The sequence below is a fragment of the Crocodylus siamensis genome, chromosome 2, assembly GCF_052110815.1.
Source record: "Crocodylus siamensis isolate JL-2025a chromosome 2, ASM5211081v1, whole genome shotgun sequence".
Lineage (NCBI taxonomy): Eukaryota > Metazoa > Chordata > Crocodylia > Crocodylidae > Crocodylus > Crocodylus siamensis.
In genome coordinates, this window is record NC_143396.1 from 167,060,679 (window position 1) to 167,079,034 (window position 18,356).

Below are 18,356 nucleotides of genomic sequence, written 5' to 3' on the forward strand. Positions count from 1 at the left end.
AGCTACCTGCAGAGCTCTTTGAAAAAGGGGAAAATCTGTGGATTTCCCTGCTAAAAGGGGAAATCCATGTTTTTTCTGATAAAACCAGGAAATCTGTTGGTTTTCTCCGTTTTTCCATGGAAAATGGAAAATTTAGATCCCTGCTCATCAGGCAAGTGACCATCGAGATCAGTTTTACATCTCCCAGGCCACTCTTAGAAATGTCTTAGAGACATTTTATCATAAACCTCAATATCATTTTACTGCAAATATAAAATTGCTTGTTGGTAGTTAGCAAACATCTACCCCTGCTGTCCTTTGGAGAGAACAGAAGGAATAGTTCCCCTATTTGTCCGTTTAGAATGTTTCATTCATTATCAATTCATCAACATAATATACGTGTGTCCCTCTTTTTCTTCATCAGTCTCCTCAGGGCATCTTTTACTTCCTTGTTCCTCAGGCTGTAAATCAGGGGGTTCAACATGGGGGTCACCATTGTGTAGAACAAGGAGGCTACTTTATCTACATCTTGGGAGTGTTTGGAATTGGGTCGTAGATACATGAATGCAATAGACCCATAGAAAAGGGAAACCGCTGTCATGTGGGAGGCACAGGTGGAGAAGGCTTTGTGCCTGCTCTCAGCTGAGCGGATCCTCAGGATGGTGGCCAGGATGAAGGTGTAGGAGACAATGATGCTCGTTACAGTAACTAATATAATAATCCCTGTGAATGCAAATATGACCATGCTGTTGATGTTGGTATCAGTGCATGAGATTGCATAGAGTGGGGGGGCTTCACAGTAAAAGTGATTGATAACTTGAGTCCACAGAAGGACAGTTGGAGCATAGTGCCTGTGTGCACAGTAGAGTTGATAATTCCACCCAGATAACAGCCAGCAATCAGCCTGACACGGACTGTGGGGGACATGGCTATTGTATAGTGCAGTGGGTTACAGATGGCCATGTAGCGGTCATATGCCATGACTGCCAGCAAGAAAGCTTCTGTAGTACCTAATACAACATAAAAATAGAACTGGGAAAGGCAGTCAGCATAGGAAATGACCTTCCTGTCTGTGGAAAGACCTGACAGCATCTTAGGTATAATACAAGATGACAAGCTGAAGTCTACAAAGGACAAATTGCTGAGGAAAAAGTACATGGGGGTGTGAAGCCTGGAATCTGCCCTTATTAGCACAATCATCCCAAGATTCCCCACCACAGTGATGATGTAGACTGCCAGGAACACCAAAAGTAGGTAGACTTGTAGCTCTGGACAAAGGGCAAATCCTGAGAGACTGAATTCTGTCACTGTGGACTGGTTTTCTTTTTCCATTCTCTTGGTATCTGTGGGATGAAAACAAAGGGAGATATTTGGAAGAGGAATATCCTGCAGGAGTATCATTTGGATGGAACTGGTATGCTGAGATCTCTAAGTGGAAGGTTGTCAGTGTCCTGAAAGAATTAAAAAGCGGAATTTGGGCATAGTAACTCAGAAATCCATGATACGAAATGATTGTGCTATGAAAACATGAAACAGAATCCAGGTGAAAGGGTTCAAGTTAAAGGAACAGGAGAGGCTTGTGGTAGCCTTATAATAAAATATTCTTAATGGAAGAAGAAAATATGTAAATATGGACAGATGAAATTATTTGTTTGAGTAGATTTCCTGGGTGAAAGTTGCTAACATTTCTGAGCCATGATCTTTCTGAAGAAAACTTGCTATATTACTTAAGCACTGGAATTAACCAGGATGGGACTGGAAGGATGAACTGGCACACAGAGCACAGCTATAATTACTGAGGGACTGAGTTTCACACAATGATACCGTAGCTCTCACCAGATCAGACAAGCAGGGTGTTATCATCTGAAGGACTAGTATTTCAGCAGCCTCAGAAATGTGAAGCAGTGTCCAGCTATTTTCATTCCTCATGCACTATGATATTTCTCTCTTTATCCTTCTTTTCCCATTTTTTACCTTCCTTGGTACTCTTCCTATTAAATCCAGTTCAACACCAGTAGTCAGAAAAAATCTACTTTTGGTGTGCTTTAATGTGTAGAGACAGATGAATTAAGAAAGTGATGTTTTAAATCAAGAGTTGTCAACTAGGGGGTACATGTAGGGGTACAAGGAAAGGTCCTAGGGGTATGTGTAGGCAGGTGGGGATGAAGCACAGCCACCCACCACCCTGTGCTGCTGCTTCCCGGTAGCAGGGCCAGGGGAGCAAGGGCAGCAGCACCCCTCTGCAGGCTGCACAGGCGTTACCTTGCTGGCCAGATGCGGGGGAAGGATGGGGGAAGCTCACACATGGTGGCTGCTGCCCACCACCACTGTGCACCACTTTCCCACAGCCAGTCGCATGTGTGGCTCTGTGGGCTGCCGACAGGCGGTGCATGATTGACTGGGTGTGAGGCCCATCAGCAGTCCACAGAGCCTCATGTGCAACCGGCTGTGGGATGGCGGGGTGCAGCAGCAGAGATGTGGGGTCGTGCCCACTGATCCGCATCTGTCCGCTGCCACCAGAAGGCATGCACTTCTTTTAAGAAGTTGAAAACCTCTGCTTTAAATGAATTCCAGAAGGAGCTTGCCACATCCCCGAGCTTCCAGCATCTGATCTGGAGACTTGTGACTAAAATTTGCTGACAGCTATAGTTTGATAGCTAGATAGACAGATAGATGAACAGGTTCCAGAGGTGAACATGCTACATATATTCATAGAGGCATTAAGATAATTTCCATTAGATTTTCTCTTCTACAGTTTACACAGGCAGGTTGCATTTTCTTTCGTACTACCACTGTACATTCATTATTTTTTCCTTAGCAGTGTCCTCAGCAATTCCCATACTTTTCTCCTTAACACAAAATAATCTACCATATTTCATGTCATAGCTTCCTTTATCTACTTTAACATGCCCTTGCTTACATTGCTTTAAATGACAACATGTTGTTCAGCTTGCTGATCTGTTAGTCTTTCTGAAGTGTCTGTGGTTATCTCTGGTGATGACCTAATGCAAATGCAAATTTTTATTTTTAGTCAGGCACTATATTAATAATTTGAGTGATTTTTACCATGTTTAAACATGATTTGTAGTGATTTCATAGACATTAGGGCTGGAAGGGACCTCGGGAGATCATCGAGTCCAGCCCCCTGCCCAAAGGGCAGGAAGTCAGCCGGGTTCATAGGATCCCAGCAAGATAAGCATCCAATTTACTCTTGAAGGTGTTCAATGTAGGTGCTTGAACCACCTCCGCTGGCAGACTGTTCCAGACCTTGGGGGCTCGGACAGTAAAGAAGTTCTTCCTTATGTCCAGCCTGAAACGGTCTTTCAGGAGTTTGTGACCGTTCAACCTCGTCATCCCTTGGGGCGCTCTGGTGAACAAACGTTCCCCCAGATCCTGGTGGTCACCCCGATAAACTTATAGGTGGCCATCAGATCACCCCTGAGCCTGCGCTTTTCCAGGCTAAAGAGTCCCATGGCTCTCAGCAGAGAATCTGATATGAAGCAGAGGTACAATTTCTATGCCATAAAAGTTTTCTGCAACTCACCTGTTTTCTAGTAATGGTTTTTCTTCAATGATATCAGTGTGGTGAAAGTTACACATTGGTATGAACACTGAGCATGGGAGGATGCAGGTTTTATTCCACCTCAATGGAAATAGAGAATTCTCCAGAGACCCTGCAGGACAGAGTGAAGTCAAGGTTGGCAGCTTTGGAGCTGCATCATGGTGGAGATTTCTCCCAGGAATTCTGGGCTTGGGATCTCTGATGTGTCATAGATCTCAGGTGTGCATAAATTAATCAGTTATTGCTATTATCTTCAAAACTGGCAAGATGAAAGCTTAATGTGATATTTTTGTCCAGTTTCTCTAAAAGAGGAATTGCTGTCTCTTATCTTTCTTGTGGCCCCTGGGTGCATATTAAAACAGAAATACCAAAGCTTAGACAAAAGTACAAGCCTGCATGACTGAAGAATAACTCCGTAAACACACCACCTTGTCATACAATTCTGCTGACTCTCTGGCAATCCATATTCTTTTTAGTGATTTCAGCATGAACACATTTTAAAAACAGACCATTCCTGTTAGCCCAGCAAAACTACCTGAACTATGAGAGGGAGAGAAGTCCATATTGTGTTCTGGCTTATAGTATATGGATGGAATTGTCCAGTATGTTCCTGTACCAAGATCCAATTCTGTTTTTATGATACCTTCACAACAGTGAGAAGTTGAAAGCTATAGGTTACATCCTTTTTCACTTGTACATGCTTACATGGCACTTACATGGCCACCTAACTGCAGTGGAAAGAGAAGAGAATCATGTTATATGCATACCTGCTGGGAAAAAATGGGGGATGAGAAGGTCTCCTAATGTAAAGAACACAGTAGAGGCCTTGTATACATCCTCCATTATACAAAGGTTGGAATTAACTTTGGGTAACCTTGTAGAGAGACAGGTTTGCAAGTCCAGAATCCATGTATTTGCTGATGTATACAAGAAAGCACTGACTTGGGTATTTGACTCTAGTCACACAAAAAGGTGCCAGGATGAAGTTGCTATCACCTCCCTAGGTACCAGAATGTATAGGTTTTTATATGTTCTACTTTTATATTGGATGCTATCAATGCATCTTCCTTTCACTGGTGTATTTGTTCCTAAATAGCCAGTTATTTTGATGTTTGTTGTTTTGGTCTCGATTTTAATTGTTCATGTTCTGTAAAATATATACTTCCAGTACCCAATTTGAACAAAGCCATTGTTCCACATGCTTTCACTGGCAAAATCCAGTCCCTCCCCATGGTTTGCTTGATTCCACCATTTCCCTATAAAACTCACAACTGTATGAAGTTGAGGGTTTTGGGTTTAAAAACTGCAGCCTTTGGCACATGGTTCCTTATATGACAGTTAGAATTTTCCGAAGACAGCACAATATTTGGGGTCATGTTGCTTTCCATACCTGCAGCATGTGTGCCTGTTCACACACTCTACTTTGTCAGCCTCCTTACTAAGGGAAAAAATCATCCTATGAGGTGGCTTTTTCTGGCCGTATTCTTTCATGCTTATTGCATGGACCATTTTTGGTACATTCAGCTCTGCAACCTGGGCCTTCAATTTCTGCTGCCCTGCAACTTCATGTAGTTTTTGTTTCCCTTGTGCAATAATCTTAATTGTAATACAGTGCCTACAATGCTACAAATCCTATCTTTAATGAGATATTCTGTCCATTTCCCCAAAGCAGTCTCCTTAGATAAGCAAAATGTCAATATATATTCACAATGTTTAAAATTGCTCAGTGGACTCTCAAGTGATCTTATCCCCTGCAGCTATACAACTTTTTTTATACTTCTGGCTACAGATTGTTAGTCACACACCCACGTTTGATTAATTTAATTCTGCATCCAGTCAGCCCCTTCAAAATGCTAACTCTGTTCATTGAGCCAGTGTTACATATTGCCAAACCCTGCTTAACAACCTAATACTTGCCCAACTCAGTCCTACGTGTTTGTGCCCTCAAGACATTGCTCTGGCCAATGGGGCTCACCAGGCTGCCACCACTTCTCCCTGCCACACATAGGAGTATCCCTCCACTACCAAATCCCGCCACAGCCCCTGCGTCCATGGGCCAGATTCAATGTCTCCAGAGGCTGGAAGCTGCCGACCCCCACCTTATGTATGCCTATGCAGGCAGATGACTCAGAGATGTAAGGCTCTGTCCTTACATGTGGCTGCATTGCTCTACTTTGCTCTTAGCTTCTAGCTTCTTCAGTTTGAGTCTCAGATTCTTTTATCCCTTCTCATTTGCCATTTCTGACACCACATAATGTTCATCAGGTTCATTGAAGACAATCATGAATAAATGAGAAGAACTAAATAGCAACTTTTATTGCAGAGCAGCAGATAAGTTGCTACAGATCCTTTTTCTCTAACTGAGGGACCACTTTCCAATTTCCTACTTCCTCGGTCTTCCAAGTTATGGAGTTGAGAGCCAGTGGGTACTGACCCGTGTGCTCTACACAGGGTCCCTTGGAGCACTTATTAACTTCTGACCTCCACACTCATTCTTGTTTCACTTTTGCTGTGCCCTAGCATTAGTTGGTGCTCAGTTAGGGACCCCCTCTAATAACAGGGGGCTAGCAGTTCTTGTCGGTTTATGCCTATGATTCCATACATATTACATTTTTCCTGAGTTATGGAGCATTTCTAATTAATAACTTCTGTCATTGCATTTTCTTTTTCTTCTTTATAAGGTACTACTGTTCTTGATATGTGACGATATGCTAAAAAAGAAAGCCCCATTTGTACCTTATTTGCTCTTCTGAGACAGGATGCATTCTTCCTTAGTTACTTCCTTTCCTTAATGTGGCTTGTAACAAGTCTTGAAACACTTGTAGTTTATAGCGTCATTGAATAGGATCAGAATTCTGTCTTGCCTTCTTTAGAATTTTTTGCTTCTGTTCAAGATAGTACAATCATAGTACCATGTCTGAGTGAGTTTGAGTGGACAGGGGGGCAGGGATGTAGAAAGCTTAGCATGCTCTTTGTAAGGACTGTTGCCTTTGTTTCCATGTACAGTGGCCTGTGGGCCTTAATGATGGCCTCCAGCTGATCCTTATAGCTATACCTAGGCTTCACCAGTGTCACTCCCTCAATTTTGTGGGGCCTCAGCCCAGGCAGAAAGTTCTTGGAGAATACATTAAGGTGTGGCATGGAAGTGAAAGAGAGAAAACTCTAAGGGAAGCAGAGGGTGCAGGGAGGGCTGACCACAAGAGAGCATGCTTTTGGGGTCAGGACTGCTACAAGCACTTCAAACTCATGACTGGGTCTAAAGTTTGTGTGACTGCTGGGCTTTGAATAACCACTCTTGAGCAGCCTTTGTTCTACTGGTGGATGTCAAGCACCGTCCAGGTTCGTGTTGTTGCCGGATTAGTTCTCTTCCTTCTGCGTCACCAACCCTGTTCTCGCCTGCCACGACTCAGTAGGTGGGGTCGGTTGATGGGATACTCTGTGGCCCGGAGTTCGCCTGGTGGTCGTTCACGGAGCTTCACCACCCCTGCACCCTGGCCTTATGCCTCCTTTGGTGTGCCGCCCAGCTGTTATCTGCAGCCTCTACTCGTGGGGTCACCCTCTCCACTGTTGCGTCTAGATGCCACTAGCTTAAGGCCCTGTTTGGCCCTGTGGGCCTACCCCACAGCCCTTCACACCTCCGTCCCTTCCTTCAAAGGTACATACCACCACGAGGGGGGAGCCCTACCGAGGCTTCTCCACAGCCCTGCCCCTTGGGCACTCATCCCTATCTCCTATGCCCCTTTGCCTGGGGTAACAAAAATAAATGTGTTAACCAAAACCAACCAGTAAGCTATTCCCTGCCCCTTTCTATCCTTTTCCTCAGAGCCTAACAGGGAGAGGATGTTTTCCTGTTGACCCGTCGCTTCCCGGATCTACTCCCGTCTGTTCCTCAATCCGATGGAACCCTGTGGCGATACCCACCCCAACCACAAATCCTTTTAGGGCTCTCCTGGGGTCTTCACCCCCTATTGTGCCTTCTTCCAGGCCCCGTTGTCCCGGCACTCCCACCTGGGTTCTTCTCTGCTTCCAGGTGCCGCTTCAGCTCCGCCTCTGGCTGGCAAACCTGTCGCTCCCTTGTTGTCCTGCGTGGGCTTTCATCGAGGTACTCACTCTCCACTGGCTGCATCTGCTCCTGCTTGCCAGGCTCCCTGGGTCCAGCGAGTGGGGTCTTCCCTGCTGCCGGCGTCAGCCGTGGCTTCATTCCTCGGCTATCCGCCCCCTCCAAAGCAGCAGCCGCCATTTTTATTTCTGCCGGCCGGCGTCTGATGCTGACATCACCGGCCAGCCGTAATTGCACAAAAAGGCGGCTAATGAGCTGCATGGGTTCCTCCTTCTGCCCCATGCGTGTCCCATCCCAAGCTCCCGGTAAGTGCCACTCATTATTTTGACTCCTGGGACAGTTTGTTTTACAGATTTTGCTGAAAAGAAATTCAGAACTGCCCAGAGGTATTGAACTCCAATTATATTTTGTTGCAATTTGGCCTGCTCTAGATTGTGTTCATTGCTATATTTCCATATTTGGAGAGAGTAGAGTGAAAGTGGGAGGTTGGAGATTGTATTTTGATAGTAAGCCTCAAGGTCAGCACCCAGTAAGTGTACAAATACACTAATGCACAATAACTGAGGAGTATGACTTAAACTTATACATTGACAAGTTTACACTGGATCAATTAAAGTGGAATAAGATCACACTTTGATGCTTCAGGTTGAATACTATTTTACTTTTACTCAACCATACCTCCCCACCCATGATTATGTAGCCATGTAAGTGTGGTCAGAGGATGTTCAGGACCATCATCTTCTACTAAATCACAATGTCATTCAAGAATATCTTTCAGACTATACACCTTTTTTCTCAGGAAAACCAGCATCTAGTTCATCAGCAACATTCACCCCCTGGCCTCCAGAGCTGTGCAAAAGCGGGGGTTCTGGCCAGACCTTGCTCCAATCTCCTGGTAAGCTCACTGCTCACCTGGAGCTTTGGCAGGACCCTGTGCTTACTGGGCAGTGAGCTCAGAGGTCACTCACGTAAGTGACACAACCAAAGTTGTGGGGGCACATCCCCTCTTCCCTCATTGCTGGACGCGCTACTATATGCATCTGAAGAAAAATCTCTAAATTGTGGCCTGGTGAAAACAAGGAGGAGGATATCCCTCCCATATTTTAACCCCAGTAGTTAGGGCATCTGCCCAGGAAGGAATTGATCTGAGTTTTAAATCCCCCTCCCCTATATGGGCTATAAATCTGCATTTTCTCAGCAGAGTATCCTAACATCAAAGCCAAAGGTTAGGCACTATTCAGCCCCTTTTCTACCCTCTTCTTGAACTTTACCACTTCACTTTACATTATGTGAAGTCCATTCTCTTTCTCTGGACCCCACATATCTCTATTTGTTGGCTACCCAGGGCACCAGTTTCAAAAGGTGGACTGGACAATTGTTAACTAGTGATTAATCCTTAACTAGAGATTAAAACATTATCCTGGAAAATGAGAGATGGGAGAGCATGCAGTTTTAGATGTGAACCTATTACCTCCTAGGAGAATGTTAGCTAAAACGTCTGTGTATTCTCCTCTGGCATGTAACCCCTGTAGTTCCTGGGGTTTTGCTCAGTTGAGACTTCTAGACCCATGCTTGCCTATGGCACATGCCTATAGAGAAACATACCTGTCTAGCAAGCAAGTAGAATACTGAATGTGTTCAGTAGCTCTGTGGACACTTATACATCCAAACTGCACATAAACAAGCTGTGTGTAAATGCAAAATGGCAGTTATGCAGCAGGATAACAGATACTTTGGAAATGAAAGAGGGATTCTCTGCCCAGATCCTCTTTCACGCATAGAAGTTTTGAACCTTAATTTGATGCTTTCCAGCAGACCAGTCCATGGGACAGAGATTATTTAGAGGATCCTTTGATTCTTCTCCTCAAGATGAGCCAGTGGGCAGTCAAGAGGGGAAGATACATGAGGCCAGAAGGAGAGTAAGCCAGAAGAGGGGTAGCTCAATTAGTTCCTTTTTACACCATAATTTTAAGTGGCTTCTGGACTTCTTAACCCTAGTTTGGCTACATGTTAACACCTTCTAAGTGCTTTAAAGAACTCATTCATTTTAAAGTTATGCCACTCCAGGGCAGGATTATCTTTAGTTTGCCTAATTTTGCTGTTCCATTAAGGTGTGGCCATATCAGACAGCTATTCTGGCCAGTTTGAAGCAGTGCTCTCTCCTGAGTCAGGGCAGGCATGCCAGGGTGCAGCATGGCTGGGTACAGTACATTTGCTCCACTACTTCTACCAGGAAGAGCCAACACCACAGCTGGGAAGTGCCTGATGGCCACAGTGCCTCTCAGACCAGCTCGCTGCTCTGAATGCCTAGGGCAACCTCAGGCCATGGTGCCTGCACTAGCAACAGGCTGATCCTCACACCTCCTGCTGACCCATAGTTGAAACTGCACCCAGCCCTGAAGTCTGCTGCAGTATGTCCCCTGCCCAGTGCCTGCACCCCCAGGACCTGGATACCTGCCCCTACAGCAGGCGTGGGCAATTATTTCAGGTGAAGGACTGCTTACTGAGTTTTGGTAAGCCATCAAGGGTTTCATGACAGGCAGCCAGGGGCAGATAAATATTAATTTTCTAAATTTTTTAGGGGCTTCTCAGGCCAGATGGAATGGCGTGGCAGGCTGCATCTGGCCCATCGGCTGCATTTTTCCCACCCCTGCCCTACAGGGTGGGGCAGCTGGAGCAGAGTGGACCTCACTGGCTTCAGCGTGGCAGCCTGAGGCCAGTTCTTACTGACCCCATGCTCTTCTGTGCTGTGCAATTTCTACATGTCAGCTCTTCCTGCCTGGATCACGTAGCAGCAGCCACACTTGGTAGGTACATGAAGCCTCTGTACCCCACCTAGCAGCCAGGTTGCTCTGGCTTAGTATACAGGGCTTGGCATTGCCTGGCCAGGATGGGGCTGCACAAAGTAGGTGGGGAGGCTGCAGAGCTCACAGCTGCCTCCCAAGTCCATTGTGGACAAGAAGTCCTGACCCTGTAACCCCTTGGGCATATTCCCAGACCACTGAGCTCAAGCTGAGCAAGTGAACTCCAGGGCCACAGCTCTAGCTTTGCCCAAAGACAACCAGCCACCATGGGGTGGGGGGGAGGGGTGAGAAGAGGGGGCTGTTCAGGGGCTTTAGGCACCTGGCAGCAGCAGCCACTGCCGGGCAAGCCAGGCAAGAGGAGCTTGTAGCCGAATCCTACACAGACCAGTGGAGTGGGGGTTCAGCAGAAAATGACCTCAGGCTACAGCAGCTCTGCACCTGCCAAGCCCTGCCCTGCTCTAGCCAATTTGCCCTGCTTGGGTGTGTGATCCAGGCCTTGGGAGCCTGATCCTTTTATTTTTCCTCTGAAGCTTTCTCCCATGTGCCACCTCTGGTCAGGCCGCTGGTCCACCAGGGGACACCTGAGGGGCTCAATCCTGTTCAGAGCTCAGGCAGTGCCCAGTCAACTGGCAGCCCAGGCAGGGTCAGTGCTGTGATGTTGGGCTACAGAGAAAAAAAGGGATCAGGCCCCAAGAAGCTCAAGCAGAGAGCTAGTGAGCAGCAGGAGAAGGCACCACAGCTGTGTCATCGAGTAATTGCAACTACTTTTTCCCAGAGCACCTGAGCTACAGGAATCCTCAGGGAACAAGTCCCAAATTTGCAAGAATCAGCTATATATATCTCTCTCCTGTATGATGCAACTATATTACACCACTGCCAAAGTGCACATTCTGTTTTGCACAGAAATAGATGACTTCTTGATTCCAAGGGAATGCATTAAAGCTGGGATCTCTTCATGTTTTTACTCCATTTTCATCCAGACACAGCAAGAAGATGAGGTTTTGTGTCAGACTTCCAGATTAAAATTTCTGATGAAAAGCCTACGTGATCCTGGATGGAGAGAAAATGCCACTGATGTGTGAGGAAACAGTCAAGTTTTGGAGAAGTTTCTACCTCAAAACTACAGTGAGTCACCTGTCAGACGAGTTTGTTGCATGTAAGAGGGAAATTGTGATGTTGAGCCTTAACATTACCAGTTTGGATACAATTTACTCATCTTTGGACTGCTAATAGCTTTTGTAGGAAAAAAGACAACTACAGAGAACCATAACAACTGTTTGTAAATTGATCAAAATCAGGACAGATGAAGCTCACTGTATGCAAATGCAAGCTTAGAAAGACTGAGAGGTGACTTGATTATGGTAAATCAGTACTTTCCTTGTAGGCAAGCACTGTACACTAAAAGGATCTTGAATGTAGTGATGAAGGTCAGAAGTACACACCTTACTTTACCTGTTTAAATAGGAATATGGCACATATGTTGTATAGCAACGATGACTGTAATAAACTGTGCAGGGAAATAGTGGGTTCTCTAAGTAAACAAGTTCTCAGATATAGACTCTCTCAAATAAGAAGTTGTACTATAGGGAAATAAGCTGACCTGGATGGCAATGTTTAGGCTATTATAACTTATTTCTCTAAGCAACAGATGGAACTGCCTTGAGCCAAATATTTATAATACATCTGCCACTGTTGCCCACTCAGTCTTATGTAATACTGAAAAACTGTTAGTCTGTAAGTCCTGCCTGGTCCTAGGAAGCTAGAAATTGAAGGTTCAGACTGTGATTGTTTCCCTGTGATGTGACATTTAAACCCTTGCTGATATTACAAGCACTTCCTCAACTGAAATTTCTAATTTGAAACAGAAAATACACTTTTGTGAAATCCTCTTGGATCCCCCGTGTTGCACTTGCATTGTATAATAACTGTTCAGTAAAGAAAGGAAACATTTGACTTATTTTGCTTTGACACACCTTTTTATGGAGAAACATATTCTTTTCCTAAAATAGAAATGAGTCAACAAATAGAAGGCTGATACAAATGAACTGTTATAACATAGTAAAGTAAAGCCCTCCAAAACTACTGTTTGAATCACCATGCTGTAATAAGTATCCCAGTTTAGTGACATTCACTTGCATAATTTTCATTGACTTCCATTCAACTAAACTGTGCCCCAGAGTCTGAGACAGGATATCTGTTTGTCTTTGATATGTCCTGTGTTTCTAACCGTAGAAAATCACAACAGGTTACTGAAATGATCTCAATACAGTTAATGCTTTCATCTAACAACATAAAAATTGGGAGGTACTTACACAGCCTGTTTGTTTTCAGAGTAATGCCTACTGAATGTGTTTATTTTTTGTTTTTTCCTTCCCAGACACACCAAAACGATGACTGAGGGAAACCACTCCGTAGTTACTGAGTTCATCCTCTTGGGTTTTTCAGGGAGTTCAGAGCTCCATATCATCCTCTTCCTGGTGTTCCTAGTGATTTACGCTGTCACACTGGTGGGGAATCTTGGGATGATCCTGTTAATTAGGATTGACTCCCGTCTCCATACCCCCATGTACTTCTTCCTTGCAAACTTGGCCTTCATAGATATTTTCTACTCCTCATGCATTACTCCAAAGATGCTGTCTGGCTTCTTAATGCAAAGGAAAACCATTTCCTTTGTTGGGTGTGTGAGCCAGTTACACTTTTATGGTGTCTTTGCAATCTCTGAATGCTATCTGCTTGCTGCAATGGCATATGACCGTTATGTGGCTATCCGCCACCCATTGCTCTATACAGTCATTATGTCACGCAAAGTGTGTGTCCTGCTGGTATCTGCAGCCTATGTTGCAGGAAATGTGATCTCCATGGTACTCACAGTTACCACATTTCAACTGTTCTTCTGTGACTCCAATATCATTGATCATTTTTGCTGTGAAATACCTCCACTGTTATTGATCTCCTGCTCCAACACTAGCAATGCTAAGATAGTGATGTTGGCAGTTATTGCCTTCAATATAGTAAATGTTAGCCTCATCATATTAATTTCCTATGCATACATTGTGGTCGTCATCCTGAAGATGCAGTCAGCTGAGGGCAGGCGCAAAGCCTTCTCCACCTGTGCTTCCCACTTGACTGCTGTTGGTATCTTCATTGGAGCTGCTGCATTCATGTATCTACAACCCAGTTCCATGCATTCTCAGGAACAAGATAAAGTGGCCTCCATGTTATATGGCATTGTGGTTCCTATGTTGAACCCCCTCATTTACAGCTTGAGGAACAAGGAGGTGAAGGACGCCCTAAAGAGTACTGTGGGGAGAAAAATGATTTTTCCATACAAGTAATCATTGCTCTGATAACACTACATTATTGGAGACCAAGAGGCCTCCATTCAGAGAGAGGAGAAATTCTCCCTTGAGTTTTGTTAAACTTAAATGGTATTCAAATGCTAGAACATTCACCTGTGAAAATGAACCTCAATGGATGAATTGAAACGTAAGCAATACCTTCTCTTTTCTAAACCATAACAATAGAACTATGGAATGCTGGTTGAATTTCCAGTGGTAGTGGACAAGAATGGATGAGTCCTAATGGTGAAGACTGCAAAATGAGTATAAGGATTCCTAGATGCTTTTACCAATGGTGTAATTGTTCTATTGTAAGCATTCGGAATAAGTTGCATTTTCCTGTTTTTCAAGGTGGAGATTAGTATTTTGAAGTACTTTACTCTCTGTATAACTAATAGCTATAAAGTATCTTGGGCTCATCAAATGAAAGGTGCGACATAATTCAAAAGTATTATTACTGTTCCTGTTGTTGACACAGAACCAATAAAAGGAAATGTTTGCTCTCAAAGGTTGAACCTTACTTGTGGGAATTCCTTGCTATACTTTTGACTGATGGGTATAATATACTTTTTTATATGCATAAATAGAAACCATAGGATCACAGGAAAAGAGAACTAGAAGGGACCTCACAAGGTCATCCAGTCTAGACCCTCTGCTCAAGACAGGATCATCTCTGGCTAAAACATCCCAGACAAATGTCTAACTTTCTCTTGAAAACTTCTAAGGTTAAGTTCCCTCAAACCCAGGCCCAGGAAGAGACTCTAGAATCCCCAACTACAGACCCTTGCTTATGTAACACCCTGCTGCAGGGTGCTAACCGCTACCAGGGGCAATTTGGGGAACCCTGAAGCACCAGCTATATCTGTCTTTTTGGTTCCTTTGGGCTAATGAAGAACCTCAGGATCCCAGTATGGGGTTACTTCCTGTAACAGCACTCTGACAGAACAGGTAATTATTTACAATATGTATTATTCACAATACATATAGATATGTATGAATTTATATTCAATTATTTACATACATACATATATTCATATACATACACCACTATCTATTCTAAGGTTTAATTTGTAACTCACTTAACTTACGGAGTAGTACTAGCAAACTTAAGGCTTATAAATATATAACTTTGTAACGACATATATACATGTATAGGTAGGTGATCACACCCCCGGTAGAGTGACAGTAGGTCTATTCCCCAGTAAGGCAACCTTATGTGTGTCCAAAACCCAAAAGAAACAAAGCAGGGGCATCTCTTCTTTTGTAAAAAATTTGATAGAGTCCCAGTAGATCTGTCATAGACACCCAGAATAACAGTCTTTCAGTTGACTACTATTGTCTTGAAGTCACCTTAGTTCAGGCAAGCATAATCAGTCAGGTGTGGGTACAATGGGAACTCCCTTGATGGCCCCAGGGTTCTTCTCCTGATGACAGCTAGTGCCTTTGCTCAGCCTCCTGTAACACATAAAGAATCTCCTCCCCACAACACCCCTTTCTGCCCCTCAGGCAGGGCTGGTGGGTCTACTTTCCCAGGTGATCACTCCCATAGCCCTCTTTGACACTCAGGGTATGGGAGTCCTCTTTGACACTTGATTCAAACTTGATTCTTCCTGGGTCAATTTTTCTTTTGGCTTTTACTTCTTGAAGCATGAAAGTATAAAATTGCATGTCCATGCTTCTTCCAGGGCCCACTGTTTTGGACACCATACCTATACATAGAAGAAACATAAAATTGTAGAAATTACAATGAAAGGTTAGGATGATCAACAGGAAGTGTCTGCAACAGGTAATTGCAGTGGTGCAAATAGAGACACAATGGGTGCGTCCAGACAAGTGTGGATATCTGGTTCCCAAGGGACCTTGCATCACAGCTACTTGTCTCTGGGGAACACCTGTGCCATACGCACTTTGGCATGCAGCAGGTTACCCCAGGGGCAGTAGAGGAGGCTGGGGCCAGCATTGGGCTGGCTCCAGCAGCCTTAACTGGGGTCTTGGGGGCCTCCCGGGGCTGCAGCTGCAGCGCTTCTGCCAGCCAGATGTATTTGTGCTTTTCATTCTGTCCTGCATATAATAAGAAAAGATATCATCCTCTGTTTTCCTTTTTCAAGGCCTACTATTTGCTGAAAGGTCTTCACTACTGTCTCAATGCCCAAGGAAATGCCAGCTGTCCCCAGTGACCTTGAACAATGTAGGATGAAGCTAGTGTTCCTGTGACTTCTCTTCTGTGTTTCTTCAGGCTAGCTCAATTAAAGTTATCTCTGTGGTTTTCACATGTGCAGTAATCACACTTCCAATGACAAGGATGGAGAAGACCCAGAGAGTTTGCTTAGTTTGACATGCTGGGGTCTCAGGAAGGACTGAAAGAAGATGATTTGCAGTTTTATAGATATTTAAAAGGAACTTATCTCTTGGCTAAGGGGAACTAAATAAAAGGACTAAAATGCTAGATGGAAATAATAAAAAATGGCCTCCAAGAGGGAGATGGGGAAGCTCAGCTCAATCCATGAACTGTATGAGAATTAGCATCTTTGTCAGGAGAGATGGTATTTCCCACCCAGAAATTTTCACTCTTTATCTAATATCCAGCCCTTCAGGCAGAGGAATGCCGTGCCTTACCCATGCCTTATATTAACTTTTTGGAGACTACTGCCACAGGTCACCACATGCATTCAGGTACCAGCGATGTCGTTTGGTCAAGGCCAAGACCAAGGCCAAGACCAAGTATGTACAAGGCCATAGACACTGACTTTAATTTTGCCGGGGGAGGGAGGGCAGGGGGAAGATGATGCCTCCTTGCCCCCCATGGCATATCTGAAACAGAGCTGAGCAGAGCCTGCTGGGGAATACGGGTGCATGCAGGCTGCTCACTGTGGGCTTGGGGCTCCCCACCCTGCTGCCCTCCCCTCGCAGCCTCATGCCAACATGGCAAGGTGACATTTCCCCACCTGGCAGCGGCAGGAGGCACAACTGCGATGGCATCCTGCTATTGCTGGGCAGGCACAGGGCACTTTGCCATTGCATTGTAACCAGTACAGGGCTCCAAGAAGAAGGGAAGCAGGGTAGTGAGCCTGCCTCTGCCCCCCACGATGTGCACAAATTTGAGGCACATGCCCTCTCCATGCTCCCCTCCCCAGGAGTGCATGCAGTGGCAGGGAGCTGTCCTTCCCTCACCCCTTGAATGAGCCATTCCTGGCTCTGTCCCTCTCCCTGCCCTGGCCTTGGGCAGCGCCCCCAGGCCTAGCCTGTGCCCCACTCCCTCCCTTACTGTGGGGGCCTCAATCTTTCCCTCTCCGTAGACTTACTTGCAAGCAACTGGGGCAGCTGCTTTCTACTGCTGCCTGGGGCTGTATTGCTGGCCATGTGCATGTGTGTGCGTGTACACGTGCAGGTGGCATCCCCTGCATCCTGCTCCCTGCAGCACCTTTCAGGGTGGAATTCTTCCAGCCTGCAAGGGGAAATCTACCTTTTCTAATGACAAGAGGAAATCCACCATTTCCCACTTTTTTTCACAGTGAATATAAATCCAAGATCCCTGCATGATCTGGAGCCAGGACTTGATGCTCCCATTCTGGGACTGTCACACCCAAATAGGGATGGGTGGTCACCCTGCTCTCTTCCTGAGGGAGCCAGGGACCTCAGATCCCCACATACTTGCTGTCTATGCACAAGGCTGAAGAACATATTGACATTTTCTTCAGGATGCACCGGGGGTAAGAAGTTACAGAGGCTGGGAAGAGTTGTAATCATCCATGCAAAAACATGAGAGAGGATACTCTGAAAATGGCGTCTGGTCACTCTAACTGAACTGCCCTGAGGTTTGGGTGTATGGGAACTGACATGGGAATCAAAGTAGCCAGTGTGAGTATGGTATTCTTGGAAGCTACTTGATAGGTCAGGCCTCTGGGGATTTAGGTGACCTGTGGAAGGGCACCTGATGCCCGAAAACTCATCCAACTGCTCTTTCAACTATACAGTCAGTCTAACAAAACAACAAATAAAACAAAAAACAAAGAAACCAAAAATACCCATGCAAGACTTGCTTCCCAAAATCCAGTCTAACTCCTGTTTCAGTTGCTTAGTGGGCTGATCTGGATCTGACCCTAAATGACATTTCTTCAAGCGCAATTGAATACAGAATGGAGATACTGATGAAAATGGAGCTGGCAAATCACTAGTCCCCTTTCCTTAAAGAGCAATGACAGCATTTCTATGGTGGAGGTCAGGGAACGGGCACAAGGGTGCGTGTGTATCTACAGTTCTGCAGCCACACACTGGAGCTTAGTTCTTTAGTAAATGGGTAAAAGGGCAATAGATCTAAAAATACAATGTTTGTGTTGTCCCACCCTCACCACCCCTCTTCCTCATCATGCTCTTGACCACCACCATGCTGTGAATAGGGAGACAATAAGGATGAGAGCCTCATCCTCAGAACCAGTTTTGTCTGCACATAGGGTATTGCAAGTGAGCTACTTTCACAAATCTAGAGATGTGCAAAAGTGTGCTTGTAAAGCATAAAGCAGCATATTTGCTTAAATTTGTACAGGCAGTCCTTGACTTACAACGTTTCGAGTTACAACGTTTCACACTTACGTTTATAAATTGACACCGTTTCA

At 45.0% G+C, this 18,356-nt stretch overlaps 1 protein-coding gene and 1 pseudogene across 1 annotated transcript; one reads left to right on the top strand and one right to left on the bottom strand.

The window, feature by feature from the left end:
- Positions 1-364: 364 nt before the first annotated feature.
- LOC149871119 (olfactory receptor 5AR1-like) lies at positions 365-1,311 on the bottom strand (annotated as a pseudogene).
- Positions 1,312-12,795: 11,484 nt separating this feature from the next.
- LOC149871120 (olfactory receptor 5AR1-like) lies at positions 12,796-13,740 on the top strand. The gene has a single exon (XM_090034560.1). It carries the CDS (start codon positions 12,796-12,798, stop codon positions 13,738-13,740), a length of 945 nt encoding a protein of 314 aa, XP_089890686.1.
- Positions 13,741-18,356: the final 4,616 nt, after the last annotated feature.

Bases quoted from the DNA above. Each gene is read 5' to 3' on its own strand.
- LOC149871120 (XM_090034560.1), top strand. From the start codon at position 12,796: ATGACTGAGGGAAACCACTCCGTAGTTACTGAGTTCATCCTCTTGGGT.